The following is a 13,841-nucleotide window of genomic DNA, read 5'->3' as shown; positions in this document are numbered from 1 at the left end:
TCAAACACAACCAAAGCGACAGGTGTATAACGCCATATTCCTATATGCAGTTTTGCCCGTACACTCTAGATATTAATATAGTATTTTTTTATTCCTATACTAGGCCTAATCTTTGTATCAAAATAGCTGACGTATTTTACATGATGATTATGAGTTCATGAGCTCATAATGATACAACGGTACAAAAAGTAATAAAAAATAATAACAAGTAATAATAAGTAATGAATAATTGAAAAGGACGAGAATCAGACACAAAGACGTCAGATATTCGTGTCTATGGTAAGATCTTCGCTCTGTGACTCGCAGGTCTTTTCAACACTGATACCTTGCGGTGTCTGCCTATCACCAGTGTTGTAGTCGAGGATCCGTGCCACCAGTGGGGAGGGCATCGGAATATCGCGCCAGCGCCGTCGCAGCACACAGGTCATGACCACCCTGAAGTGAGGATGCTTCCAAGCGTAGATGAACGGAGTTAGGCAGCTGTTGATTATGAAGGGGAGACTGGCGTATGCTATCAGGCTGCTGACACGGTAAAGACTGGGTCCTTGAAAGAATAACGTCGATATCATAACACCCATAAAGGGAGTTACGCACAGGACGAAGCAGCATATCACGCACAGGAGATTCTTGGTGATTACCAGCTCGGTATGCCGACGACAGCTTTTCTCGGTCGGCATTGAGCGTGACCTGGACTTGAGGGCGCTCCTTTTCACGTACCTATAGATCAGCCAGTAGCTGAAGAACGTCACGCCGAAGGCAACTGACGACGAGCAAATCACGAGGTATACGAAAGTATTTGCATTCTTGTGAGTGAAGTCACAGATGCAGAGTTGTGTATGGACGTTGTATCCAAGGCGACCATGTCCAATAAGCAAAGGAAGGACTAAAACTACAGTGGGATACAACCATGACATTGTCACCATGACGACCAGATTTCTCGACGAGAAGATGCGGTTGTATGTGTGCCGTGGTTTGATGATGAGCACACAGCGACTGAGAGCAATCAGCATTATGGTAGCGACGCTACTGCCAGTAGATATGATATCCAGTGAAGCTGTCAGTTGGCAGAGCACTTCGGGTATTGCCCGGCTGTTTCTGGCCAACATCGAGACGATCTGAAACGGCTGAACAGCGCAAACCAACAGATCACTGACACTAAGATTGACGATGAGGTAGGAGGTTTTCGTTTGGAGTTTCCTCGACAGTGCGCTCGCCAGCAACAGCACAACATTTCCCGAAACCCCAACAAAGACCACAGCGCTGAATCCTACGGCCAGACATATATCTCCAGAGGTGAGACTGGAAGTGTTTTTGGCCAAAGCCTCATCCCTGTCTTGGTAGCCAGCTGTATCTGCCATCTTGTTTCGTTGGGTTAAGCAGCCCTTGAAATTTCAACCACACTGGAGCATTTTTCAATGCACTTTGTTCATGACATATGCCTATAAAGAACAAAACGTTCAGTGCGATTTATGTGCGACTTGTGAGAGTTCCCTTTTAAGAAGTGCTATTCTTTTCCTAGTTTCCATTTAAGATATTCATGACATGAAATGTCATTTCCAGTATCAATGGAGCAGGCGCTAACCCGTTAAGCAATGATATTGTTTCAGACGTATGCTTACTTGAGTTCAAGAGATCTGTTTCTGTAGAAGGTATATACAATGTAGCTTTGATTAACCATGTATAGAAGACGATTTTTATCTTTCCTCATGATTTATTGTTACCCTTTCCTTTCCACTCATTCATCTTTTTCCCAACTTTATGACATGCATTAGTCATGTTGTGTTATATTTATATTAAACAAATTGACATTCAATCATATCTCGACTATCATCCACTGCATTTTGTGTTTGTGTACGTTGTGTATATTCTTATGTTTGTGTGTGTGTGTGTGCATGTGGTATGTGTCCACTTTGGTTTAATCTAATATCAATTCAAATATTCACGATACGTGTACGACATTGTACGACTGTTATTTCACACATGTGTATTTAAACGATTTCACATTCTCACAAAGAAATGATTCTACACTGTATTCAACCAATCAAGTTCTCTCCACATGTTTCTGTAATTTTATTCAAGATCAATTACCACATTTCAAGAGGTAGAAATGGATCAACTATTCATAACTTTTAACTTTACAACAGACAACATTTGCTGAACTTCATTACTTTGCTTCTATTTTTTTTTCCTTTCTAAAGATTAAGGGCATTTAATATTTTACTATCTTTCCATTACGACGCTTATGTGGCATATCATATCCATTTTCTAGCCTACATGATAAATGCATTCTTTTCACAAAAGTTTGTTATGCATGTGGTTATTCCCAACTGCCTGAGGCACACAATATCTACAGGATTGAGTTGCCATAAGTAATCGCAACTTATGTGCGGATTCTTAATTCTACTCGTTGCATGCCCGTATCACATGTAATCGTTAGTCTCGCAAGTTCATAGCTAGCAACTGACGATATAGTCGCATCAACCAGCTTGGGACAGTTTTCAACTCTGTTCTAATTAGAAGTTGGTGATTGCCTTATCCAACAAATTCAGTCGTAATTCATTTGTCACAATTGAATCAATTGATAGAGAATCAATCCTCTTCACACATTTCTTGCTTCCTTGTTTCGAACGATTCAAGTGTTTATCCACTGTGTTTTAAATGCCAAAGCAAAAAGAAAGTATCCAGTTTAGACTATGAAACTCGTCATCCAAGTTTCCCCGTGACCAACACATTGTATTGTGATTCACATTGTAGCTTCATTTCATGGCACTTCAGTTTTTCTGTAAGGAGCTGACTTAAACCACTCGTTTAAAGCATGCATGTTTCCACTTTCTTCACAGCAAACGGCCACGTGACTTTCTGTCACACATGTGATATTAAATTATAGTCATGCTCCGCGAATGACGGATCCAGTCGCCAATTGGCGGATCCTTAAAACAAAAGAAATAAAAAGAAAATGGGGGGAGCGGCGTGCGCCCCTTTAATTTTGTAAAGGCTTCTCCCCTTTACGGAATTCCTGGATCCGCCCCCGATGCTTTATTTCAGAGATTTAGAGAGCCACACCATTAGTGGTTCTTTGAGCACAGCGCGCGCACTCGGGGAATCTATTCAATATGTAGATGTATGACAATCTTCATGCTAAACGGTTGAGCACAGATTTGTTTTATATAATGTTATCTTTTATTTCTTTATGAGAAGCGAAAGGCCCCCTCTCGCACGAGGGAGATTTCGCATTTTCAGATCTAAAATTCTGAGATAATTATGATGGCAGGTGTACACTGTTAGTGGATATTATTCGATTTTTGCGTCTATAATCAAATAGCACAAAAATGAAGACTAAATTCAGGGTAACGTGCGGGCCGGGAAGGATGTGGGAAGGGGGATATACTATCCTAGTTCCTTCCACACGAGGGAGTTTTTGTATTTCTTTGATTGTCATAGTGCACACTTTTGGTGTTATACTTGAAAAATTGCCGATCCTCAAAGGTTAAACAATTCATAGTATCTGTATCCCCATCAAACACGAGGGAGCTTATGCATTCTTAGAATTGACATGAGACACATCGTACACATTTTTAGTGTATTATTTGGAGAATTTTCAATTTTTGGAAGGCTTTGTTGGGAGGGGATATCACCTTTCATATGAGGGAACTTTGGCATTTTTTTTAAAGTTTAAGATCCGGTACACACTTTTGATGAAATATTCGGAAATTTGTCAATCTCAAAAGTATACAAAGTCTATGGGTGTATGAAAGGGGACCGAGCGGGGAATGTTTGAATTTTCAAAATTGCAATTAAACGATCTGGTGCATACTTCTGGATGAATATTTGGATAATTTTGTACAAAAAAGTACGATATTATTTTCCCTCAGCTTGGGAATTATTGAGATGGGGGCGATTGGGGGCGATTGATGTTTGCCCCAACATTTTCATTGGTGGGGGGAGGGGGGCAACTACCCTTTTGCCCGCAGGATCGACGCCCTTGATCATCCCTGTGTTTGCCCATCTGCATACCTATACACCATAGATGTTTCCTGGCTGAGTCATCCCTTTGGAAGGGAGGGGAGGTGTATGTCATTGCGTAAGGAGTGGGGACATGGGGGGGGGGGGTAAATTCTGGAGGATTTTTTTTTTCGTACGTAATTTGTAGATGGTCCCGAGGGCGCGCTTCATACCACATGTATGATGTTTTATGGCATCAACATCTGAACCATACTTTAAGCCGATATTACTATTTGCGAGAGAGCGAAGTGAGCGAGCGCTTGAGAAAATTATGTATACAAATCCTACAAGATAGAATATTGTTAAGTTCTGTTTAGTTCTCACTAGGCGAGCGTGCGAACGTCATGCATTATGCCGAAGTTAATACAATAACATTTATTCTTCTTCCATTTTTTTTCAAATTTCCGGGGGGGGGGTGTTTGTACAGATCATCCCCCTCCTCCTCCTCCAAGGGGGAGGTGGGAGGATGCATCCCCCATCCCCCATCCGGGATTTACGTCCATGACGTCTAAAGAATATAATAGCCGATTTTGAGAAATATGGTACGATGTAATATTGTTTCCTTTTCACCAGACTAACAATTCCTTAACAATTCATTTTGTTGAGCATAGGCCCTACGTCACACATCTACCTCAAAGACTGTAATTGTGATAGAGTATAGCACACTCGGAACATTCAAAACCTTGAAGCATTGATGTTAGCTTGGACAAGATTGCATCGCCTCTGAAACGGCGCCGACGAAAGTTCCAGTTTTCGCAACATACTCTGGACATTAATGCCATAGATCTGTCATTCTAATCTTCTTCTTCTTTTGTATGAGGTTTGCTGCTACTACGGCTGCTACACTACGTCTCGAAGCTGCAGTAACCATCCAACGGTGTCATGACTTGGGTTGGTCAAGTCGATGGAAGGTTTCCCAGGAGGTCCAAGCCTGGTGCAGTCTCGCAAAATGGGGTCTGCAGTTTGCTCTGGAGCACTACACATGCACGCTGCTGACGGACGAAGGCCCCATTGGTGCATGTTGGCGCCAAAACTGCCGACTCCAGTCCGGAGGCTATTTAGGTTTACCGTACCCACTCTTTGCGGGAGAGATTGACTCCTGGTGGAGTGTCTGTGCTGGGATGGATTGTGAGCTGCGCAGGCTTTGCCATCTCTTGCCAGTCATGCTTCCACGACTCCATTTGATTCAAGTCGGAGTTTGCGAGCAATAATATAATAATAATAATAATATGAAATATTTATTTAGCGCTTAATACAACATGTTTCTAAGCGCTTTACAATGCTAAACAACCAAACATACAAATCAGCTTAGAATAACAAATAATTTACTACAAATGCATACAGGGCCTACATAATCATTAATTCTGCTCTAAAAATAAATGAGTCTTAAGTTTCTTTTTGAAGATGTCAACGGAGGTGGAGGTCTGAATGTGAGTAGGGAGAGTGTTCCAAAGAAGGGGGCACAAACGGAAAAAGCACGGTCACCATAACGATTGTGGGTGCGAGGGCCAAGTTTAAGTTGGGTTGCAGATGATGATCTTAGGTTAATGTGTGTATCCGGTCTGGGTTTCGATGAGATCAGGTCAGTTAGATATATAGGTGAACGGTTATGGATGATGTTGTAGGTGATGAGAAGAATCTTGAACTTGATTCGTTGTGGGATTAACAGCCAGTGGAGATTGCGGATGACAGGGGTGATGCGATCATACTTTCTAGTACAGGTGATGAGACGGGCAGCAGTGTTCTGTATATGCTGAAGTGGAGCGAGATGACATGCAGGTAAGTTGATGAGCAAACTGTTGCAATAATCCAGATGCGATGTTACAAGAGCATTAACAAGTCGTTCTGTGGAGCTCTGGTTGAGGTATTTCCGGATTGTCCTGATCCTGTAGATGCCAGAAGAAGCAGCCCGGCACACCTTGCGAATGTGCTCCTTTACATCCAAGGAGTTGTCCACGATAACGCCGAGATCTCTGGCAGATTTGGACGCATTTATGACAGCTCCATCGATGGTGAGGCTAACAGACTCAATTCTTTTCCGAAATTGTGACACAATGTGGACGACTTCTGTTTTGTTTTCGTTTAACATCATGTTGTTGCCACGAGCCCAAGCCTTTATGTCCCTCACACAGTCTTCCATAGATGAAAGACCGCAAAGCTAGATGATTACGTTTTATGACAACATACAACTGGGTATCATCTGCATACAGCATGTGGCTTATATGTCTGTGAGCCGCGATGACCTCACTCAGAGGGCCAGTATACAAGACAAAGGCCAATGGACCCATTACAGAGCCTTGCGGAACCCCCCACAAGAGAGGGTGTTCGTCTGATTCTGCGCCGTTAATGATGACGGTTTGCTTCCGGTTTTCGAAATATGACTTCAGCCAGGTCAGAGCAGTTCCTTCAATGCCGTAATTGTGACTGAAGCGTTGGATCATTGTATCATGGCCAATTGTGTCGAATGCTGCCGAATAATCCAACAGAACCAAAACGACTTCATGTCCATTGTCTAAGGCTAGCAAAATGTCATTGAAGACCTTGAGGAGAGCAGTTTCTGTGGAGTGACCATGACGGTATGCCGACTGCAGAGGAGGTAGTAGCTCATGTTCTTGAAGGTATGCCCGTAGTTGACTTGCAGCAAGTCGTTCCAACACTTTCCCAAGAAACATCTGATTGGCAATTGGCCTATAATTTACGAAGTTGTCCACGTCCAGCTGAGGTTTTTTCAAGATTGGAGTAACATGTGAAGACTTGAATGAAGAAGGAAAAATCCCTGAAGACAATGACATATTCACAAGTCTGGTGATGAATGAGATGAGCACGCCAAGACATTTCTTGATGAGCCAGGTGGGAGCAGGATCTAGTCTGCATGATTTAGATGGACTTTGATTAATAACATTCATGACATCATCCTCGGATACCGGATGGAATTCTGAGAAGGTAGCAAGAATGGTCTCTCGTTGGATGGATTCAATTTCATTTTGATGGCCATCTAACTTGTCCACTATTGTCTGGATCTTATTGTAGAAGAATAGTCCGAAATCGTTGGCCAACTGTTTGTCCGACTCATGACTTGGCAGACTCAGTCTAGATGATGGTGGAGATGTCAGTTTTTGCATCCACTGAAAGAGTCCTTTATTGTCAAGTTTCTCTATCTCACCTTGTAGGTAAGAAGACTTGGAGTGTGACAAGATTTCATTATACAATCGACACTTCTCGCGGTACAATTCCTTGTTGGCTGGCGTTTCAGACTTGACCCAACGGCGTTCAGCACGTCGTTTCTCACGTTTTGCTTTCTTGACGTCCTTATACCATGGAGCATTGGGTCTCAAAGACAGAAGTACAGTCTTTTCCGGGGCATGTTTATCGACAAGGTCACGCACAACTTGATTGTACTGTTGGGCAAGATCTGACGGGCTGACAACATCAGGAAGATCACCAATGGTAAGTCTAAGAACCTCAATGAATTGATCCACATCGATGTCCTTTAGCTTGCGACACTTAATCAATTTCTTAGATGAAGGGGGGGGCGTGCAAAATTTAGAGAGCAGACAACTGCGTCATGATCAGATGGCAGTCCAGAGAGACATGATGTACTAAGAATTGGATGTCCATCCCTCCGCGTGATGACCAGGTCAAGAGTGTGTCCTGCGAGATGCGTGGACACGGTGACATGTTGAACAAGTCCCGCCGAGTAGAGTATATCAGAGAAGGTCTTGGAATCTTTATTGCTGACGTTATCCACTTGAATGTTAAAATCCCCTATCAACAACGGCTAATGACAATGGACTAGAACAGATTCAAGCAGCACAGAAAATTCATGAACGAATCCTTCGAAGGTAAGTTTGTTCTTCACGGATGGTGGTGGACGGTAGATAGCACAAAGTCTGAAAGCTATAGATGGAGAGATGCGAATAGTGAGGTCCATGTGCTCAAATGTCGTGAAGACATGAGCATCGTTCAGAGTGATCTTCAGGCCGGTGCGGTGAATGACACATATACCTCCTCCACGTGAGTGCCTATGGACATGTTGGATGTGGTAGTTAGGTAGCGTGGTGGTAATGTCAGCGAGGATATGATCATCTCGGAAATCCCCTCTTAGCCATGACTCAGTTATAATCATTAAGTCTAAGTCACTATCCAGAATGAGGTCACAGAGCACAGTTGTTTTGTTGTTCATAGAACGTGCATTCCAATGGCCAATCCTAAAATTAGAATGTTGGCCATGACGATGTATGGAATGATTCGAAGTGCGTTGAAGACGATGAGTGGAGAGTTCAGTTGGAATCTGAATAAGTGCTCTTCGACCAGGGTGACGTTGTGAAAACTTCCTGTGTTGAGACGTGATCACAGGAATAAGATGGCCGACGTGTCTCCCTCCTCCTCTTTTCCCGCGCTTTCTCCATCGCTTCCTCTTCCCGAACTTCCAGTATCGGGAACATGGCTGCTGATGTGAAGCTTGCCACTCATCATGCACAGTACATGGTTTACGCATGAGATTGAGTGACTGGATTCTATGGCAGACATCAGTCTCAAGTTGGCATTCATTGGTACTGTAGCAGGGGCATAAACCATGAAGGAAAACAGCTGAGTACTGAATGACTCTCAGACCCAAAGTCATGGTAGTGTGGTTCCATTGAAAGGGCTCCTTAGCAGGAACAATAGCCCGGCTATTCTCAAGTCCAAAGTGAGACTCAGTCGACCGCACGGCATGAAAGGTCCCCTGTGATGAATAGGTTGGGGAGCTCTGTGCTACATCCACATGCAATGTAATGGATATCTGACAGAAATTTGTCACCAAAATCAGCCACAAAATGCAGGAAAGCTGCCAAGTTTCCATGTTTCCTACATGCACAGTTTTGGTCTCTGGAACATTATAAATCAGCTGGTACCAAACTTATGCACTAAAATCACCAATACTAGGTGAAATAAAGGGAATGTAAGAGAGCCTGTGAGAGCAACCACCAGGCGCTGCACAGCACCCTCAATCCAATATACTGCATGTTGACAAAAAGGCCGACGAGAGCCTAAGCGTTGGCGGCCGAAGTTTTGGGCTGTTGTTATGCGGGCATGCAGAAGGATAAATGTGTCCTGTAGTGACTTCTTAACTAGCTCGGACATTTTATGTTCCCGACGAAGAGCTGGTGGAGCAATACCCAACAGGACAGGCAAATACTTCCCTGAGGTTCGACATAGACATCCAGTGATTACTCTCATGGTGTCGTTTAGGGTAGCATCCAGTTTGCTTACGTGGCTCCTCCTCCTCCATGCTGGAGCAGCATATATTCTGCGGCACTGTAAAAGAGGGCCGGGGCCCCTGCTCGAAGGGTTCTGGTATAACCTCCCCAGGAAGAACCATCAAGACGACGCAGGAGATTGTTCCTTGATGTATGCTTTGCCGCGCAGTGCTACAATGTGTTGTGTGAAGGCGATTTGCTGTCTGTCCAGTTTCACCCGAAGATACGTTAGGGTGATCATACAAGGAAGCACTAATTTTAATTTATGTAGTCACGATGGCTAACTTACGGCCCGGACATTATGCCTATTTTTTCTGGTGATATTAGTTTGTGAGTTTACGATGGTAAAACGGTACAAATTTTATTGACAGTATCTAAATGATGTAAGGCAGACACACGATAAAGTCACATAATTTCATTGTTGGTCTCAGTGGTCATATTTTCGCTCTGTACTTCACAGCCCTTTGCAACACGGATATCTTGGGGCGCACACTGCCTATCAATAGTGTTGCAGGCGAGGATCCGTGCCAGCAGTCGGGATGGCTCCGGGATATCGCGCCAGCGCCGTCGGAGCACACAGGCTATGACGATCCTGAAGTGAGGATGCTTCCAGCCGTAGATGAATGCGTTAAAGCAACTGTCGAGTACGAGTGGGAGAGACAGGTAGGGCATCACTCTGAGAACGCGGTGCAGAGCGGGTCCTTCCAGGAATGGGATAGCCAGAAATACACCCATGAAGGGAGATACGCACAGGACGAAGCAGCATACCACGCACAGGAGATTCTTGGTGATTACAAGCTCGGTGTGCCTGTGACAGCTTTTCTCGGTCGGCATTGAGCACGACCTGGACTTCAAGGCGCTCTTTTTCATGTGCCTATAGATCAGCCAGTAGCTGAAGAACGTCACACCGAAGGCAATTGACGACGTGCCAACCACAAGGTAGACAAAAGTATTTGCATTCTTGTGAGTGAAGTCACAGATGCAGAGTCGTGTGAGGGCGCTGTATCCCAGACGACCATGACCAGTAAGATGAGGAACCACAAAAACTACGAGGGGATACAGCCAAGGTATTGTCACCATGACGACCAGATTTCTCGAAGAGAAGACGCGGTTGTATGTGTGCTTAGGTTTGATGATGAGCACACAGCGATTTACAGCAATCAGCATTATGGTAATGACACTACTCCCAATGGATATGATAGCAAGTGCGGCTGTCAGTTGGCACAGTACCTCCGGTAGTGGTCTGTCCAATATCGGGACGATCTGAAAAGGCTGAACAGCGGAAACCAACAGATCACTGACGCTAAGATTGACGATGAGGCAGGAGGTTCTCGTCTGGAGTTTTCTAGACAGTGCGCTCGCCAGCAACAGCACGACGTTCCCTGTAACGCCAACAACGAACACAGCGCTATACCCTACTGCTAAACAAATATCTACAGGAGCGAGTCGGGAATTGGATTTAACCAACGTCTCATTACTGTCAAGGTACCCAGCTACATCCGCCATCTTGTCTCGAGGGAAGCATGGCACTAAAATGACAACCACGCAGGAGCAATTTTCCGGACACTGTTCAGAATGGTGAAAGGACAAAATGTGCTATGAAATTGTTTTCAGACCTCTGCGAATGTTCCTTTGTTGTTGTTGTTTTTCACGTTTCCATTAATCTAAGCTCTCAATAACAGGAAGTACGTGTACTCTTTCGAGTTGATGGCGCAGGCGTGTGCAATGATATCTCGTCACCTAATACTTGGTTCAGAAATCAGTTTTCTATAGAAGACATATACCAGGAAATGAGGATTTTTTTTTTCATCACCATATCATTCCCCTCTTAATCATTCATCGCCTTGCCTATTCATAGCTTAGCTTTTAAATTGATTACTTAGACGTGTTATGTTACGGTACAGTTTGTGATAACGTGTTCTGCAAAGTGTATCCGTGGAGCATTGTTAGTCCAGTCTTCTTCAGCCAAGGTAGCTTCTTCAATGCTACAACTGGTCTAAAAGTGGACCCTGCCATTATCATTTCCCTTTCGTTGGAGTGTATCCATTTTAAACGCTTCTGTCGAAACGGACTTGGGGGCAAAAAAAAAAAAATCTTGCTTAAGGACGTGGCCCTTTACGGGTTTCGAACTAGGTACCTCCGATTGAAATTCAGGAGTCTTATCCACTGGGCCACAGTGCATAATATTTTGAATTTCGTATTATGTTGATTTTAGTTGGAGTTGGGGAGAATCAGAAATAAAAGAATTCATCTGCTGACATATCACATCCTCTTGAAAGAAGTATTTATTTTCATATCTATGATTCTTTCAGACATTAAACTTTTGAAAACAAAATGATATTCTGAAGAGAAACTCCACACTATGTCCGACTTGTTGGCATTTTTGAAAAGAGCAAAGATTGGCGTTGTTCAAGCAAGCCTATCCATATCGGGGGTTTTCAACATGTCAGATAAATTGTCAGATTAAACTATATTCGAAGCAAAATCTCTTGGGCAAAGGTCATTGAACTTTTACAACCCCAAAGTGGCACTTTCAGCTGACCCGAAATGCCCACCACCAATACGATTTGGAATGAAGGGTAAGTAACTTCAGTTAAACAATTATTTACTAGTACATTAAATGAAAGTGGTGAAAAGTCAAGGTCAAAGGCCTCTGTACTTTTGCCCTAAATTGTCCTTTCCGGCTATTACCTCGATCAAATAGGAACGCCAAGTTTAAGTGAATTTGAAAGGGAAGAAATATCCCTGTTTGTTTTTGATTTTTGTTTTTGTTTTTTGTTTTTTTGTTTTTTGTTTTCTTGTTTTCTTTTCTTTTTTGCTTTGAAGGTCACAGTTTGAGGTCAAAGGTAAAGTTTCAATGTCTTTGCACTTTTCTTCTTTCTTTTTTCATTTCCAGCCATTACTTCAGGTAGAAATATCCAAAAGCAATCTAATGTAAGTGAACATGAATCAACATTTATTGGCATTAACATCAAAGTGTAATGTAGTAACAAGTATAAGGTTATGATCAATGGTCATTGTCCAGTTATAACCTCAGCTTTGACGATCCAGTGGCGATTTAGCTACGTTGTTAGGATATTAATGGATTAGCAGTAATAATATTGTGATGAAATGACAGGGTTGATGGTCAAGTTAGCTCAAGACCCAAGTAGTAATGTTGGCTAACTGGCGCTGTTTTCCAGCCAGACTTAAAAGAATCATGGATGGTAACATGACTTGCTGGAGAGACATACAGACAAACCATTCAGATAATATGATCAATATGAAGGTTAATATACTGTATCTTCATACCCGCAGTGGCGGATCCAGGAGGGGCGCACTGGGTGCAAGCCCCCTTTACTTTTCTTTTCCTAAAAAACAAAAGCAAGAAAAAATAAAAATAAAGATTAAAAAATTGAAAGGGGGCCCGTTCTTTTCCTTTGGAGAAACCATCCTTGTCAGCCGACTGTGTTTCACTTTTCAGCTGATGAAAGCCGGAAGTGGCACGCGAAAATACCTGTTGAAGCCCCCCCCCCCCCTCTTTTTTTTTTTTTTTGCCTGTCTGATGATTAAACCCCAGAAGTGGTGAATGAATTGTTTTGCGCCCCTTTATGGAATACCTCGATCCGCCCCTATACTCGTACTTATGGTGATCGTATCAGAGCAAATTACCCCGAGGACAATTACCCCCGGCTTAATACTGGGTAGTGATAAGGTTAGAGTAAAGATTAGGGTTAGGGTTAGGTTTAAGGGGTAGAGTTAGGATTAGGTTCAGGATCAGGCTTATAGGGTTAGGGGCAGGGGAAGCGTCAAGGGTAATTGCCAAGGGGGTTATTGCCCTAGACATGTGGTGATATAATGAACAAAGGAGGAGGTGGCATCTGAATTGATGATGCATGGTAGTTGATTTGCTCAAGTTTTACTTCCGTATTGACTCATGTCATACAGAAATTATAGAATGCAAAGCAACGTTATGAAACCAAAGAAATCTCCTTAAATCATCACTTTAGACTTCGAACTATAGGTGTAAAGAAAAGCGGAAACCCATAAAAAGATGTGAAACATTCAACTCTGCCCTCTCCACTCTACGTTACCCAGAAAAAGAAAAGAAAAAAAGAGAGGAAATTCTGGAGAAATCGAGACATACTGGTTTATGTACTGCCTAGAGATGTACACACGCACTGGTGACAAAGAAAAAGAAAGTCAGGATTATAAGGGGACTTTTACGATCTTCAGAATGCAAATAACATCAAGAAATTAGGAAGTTCTTTGAAACAGGGTGTCAATAATGACAAATATTATCCCAACAGAATAAACTGACATTCATGCATATTTCGACTTTCTTTTTCGATTCCAGCTCTAGGAAGCGCCTTTCACCCACATTTGGTGTTTGTGTGTGTTGTGGTACATTTTTTTTTTATGTGTATAAGTGTATGTGTGTCAGTGTGTGTGTGTGTGTGTGTGTGTGCGTGCGCGAGTGTGTGTGTGTGTGTGTGTGTGTGTGTGTGTGTGTGGTTTGTGTCCAATTTCGTCCATTTATAGATTAATTTAAATACATTTACTACATGTGTATATTATACCTGCATTATACAATGTCATATTCCACAGGCATATAACATG

General features: G+C 42.9%; 2 protein-coding genes across 2 annotated transcripts; both read right to left on the bottom strand.

The window, feature by feature from the left end:
* Positions 1-260: 260 nt before the first annotated feature.
* On the bottom strand, positions 261-1,358 carry LOC139715388 (rhodopsin, GQ-coupled-like). Its single transcript, XM_071626961.1, has one exon. The coding sequence runs from the start codon at positions 1,356-1,358 to the stop codon at positions 261-263; it is 1,098 nt and encodes a 365-aa protein (XP_071483062.1).
* Positions 1,359-9,647: 8,289 nt separating this feature from the next.
* Positions 9,648-10,748, bottom strand: LOC139715386 (rhodopsin, GQ-coupled-like). The gene has a single exon (XM_071626960.1). It carries the CDS (start codon positions 10,746-10,748, stop codon positions 9,648-9,650), a length of 1,101 nt encoding a protein of 366 aa, XP_071483061.1.
* Between the last annotated feature and the right edge of the window lie 3,093 nt (positions 10,749-13,841).

The sequence above is a fragment of the Diadema antillarum genome, unplaced genomic scaffold (assembly GCF_040938485.1).
Source record: "Diadema antillarum isolate AM-2024a unplaced genomic scaffold, OU_Dant_1.0 scf00000048, whole genome shotgun sequence".
NCBI lineage: Eukaryota > Metazoa > Echinodermata > Echinoidea > Diadematoida > Diadematidae > Diadema > Diadema antillarum.
This window is presented reverse-complemented; position numbering and strand designations above follow the sequence as displayed.

What these genes read in the sequence shown, in the direction of transcription:
- LOC139715388 (XM_071626961.1), bottom strand. Translation starts at nt 1,358, where the DNA reads ATGGCAGATACAGCTGGCTACCAAGACAGGGATGAGGCTTTGGCCAAA.
- LOC139715386 (XM_071626960.1), bottom strand. Translation starts at nt 10,748, where the DNA reads ATGGCGGATGTAGCTGGGTACCTTGACAGTAATGAGACGTTGGTTAAA.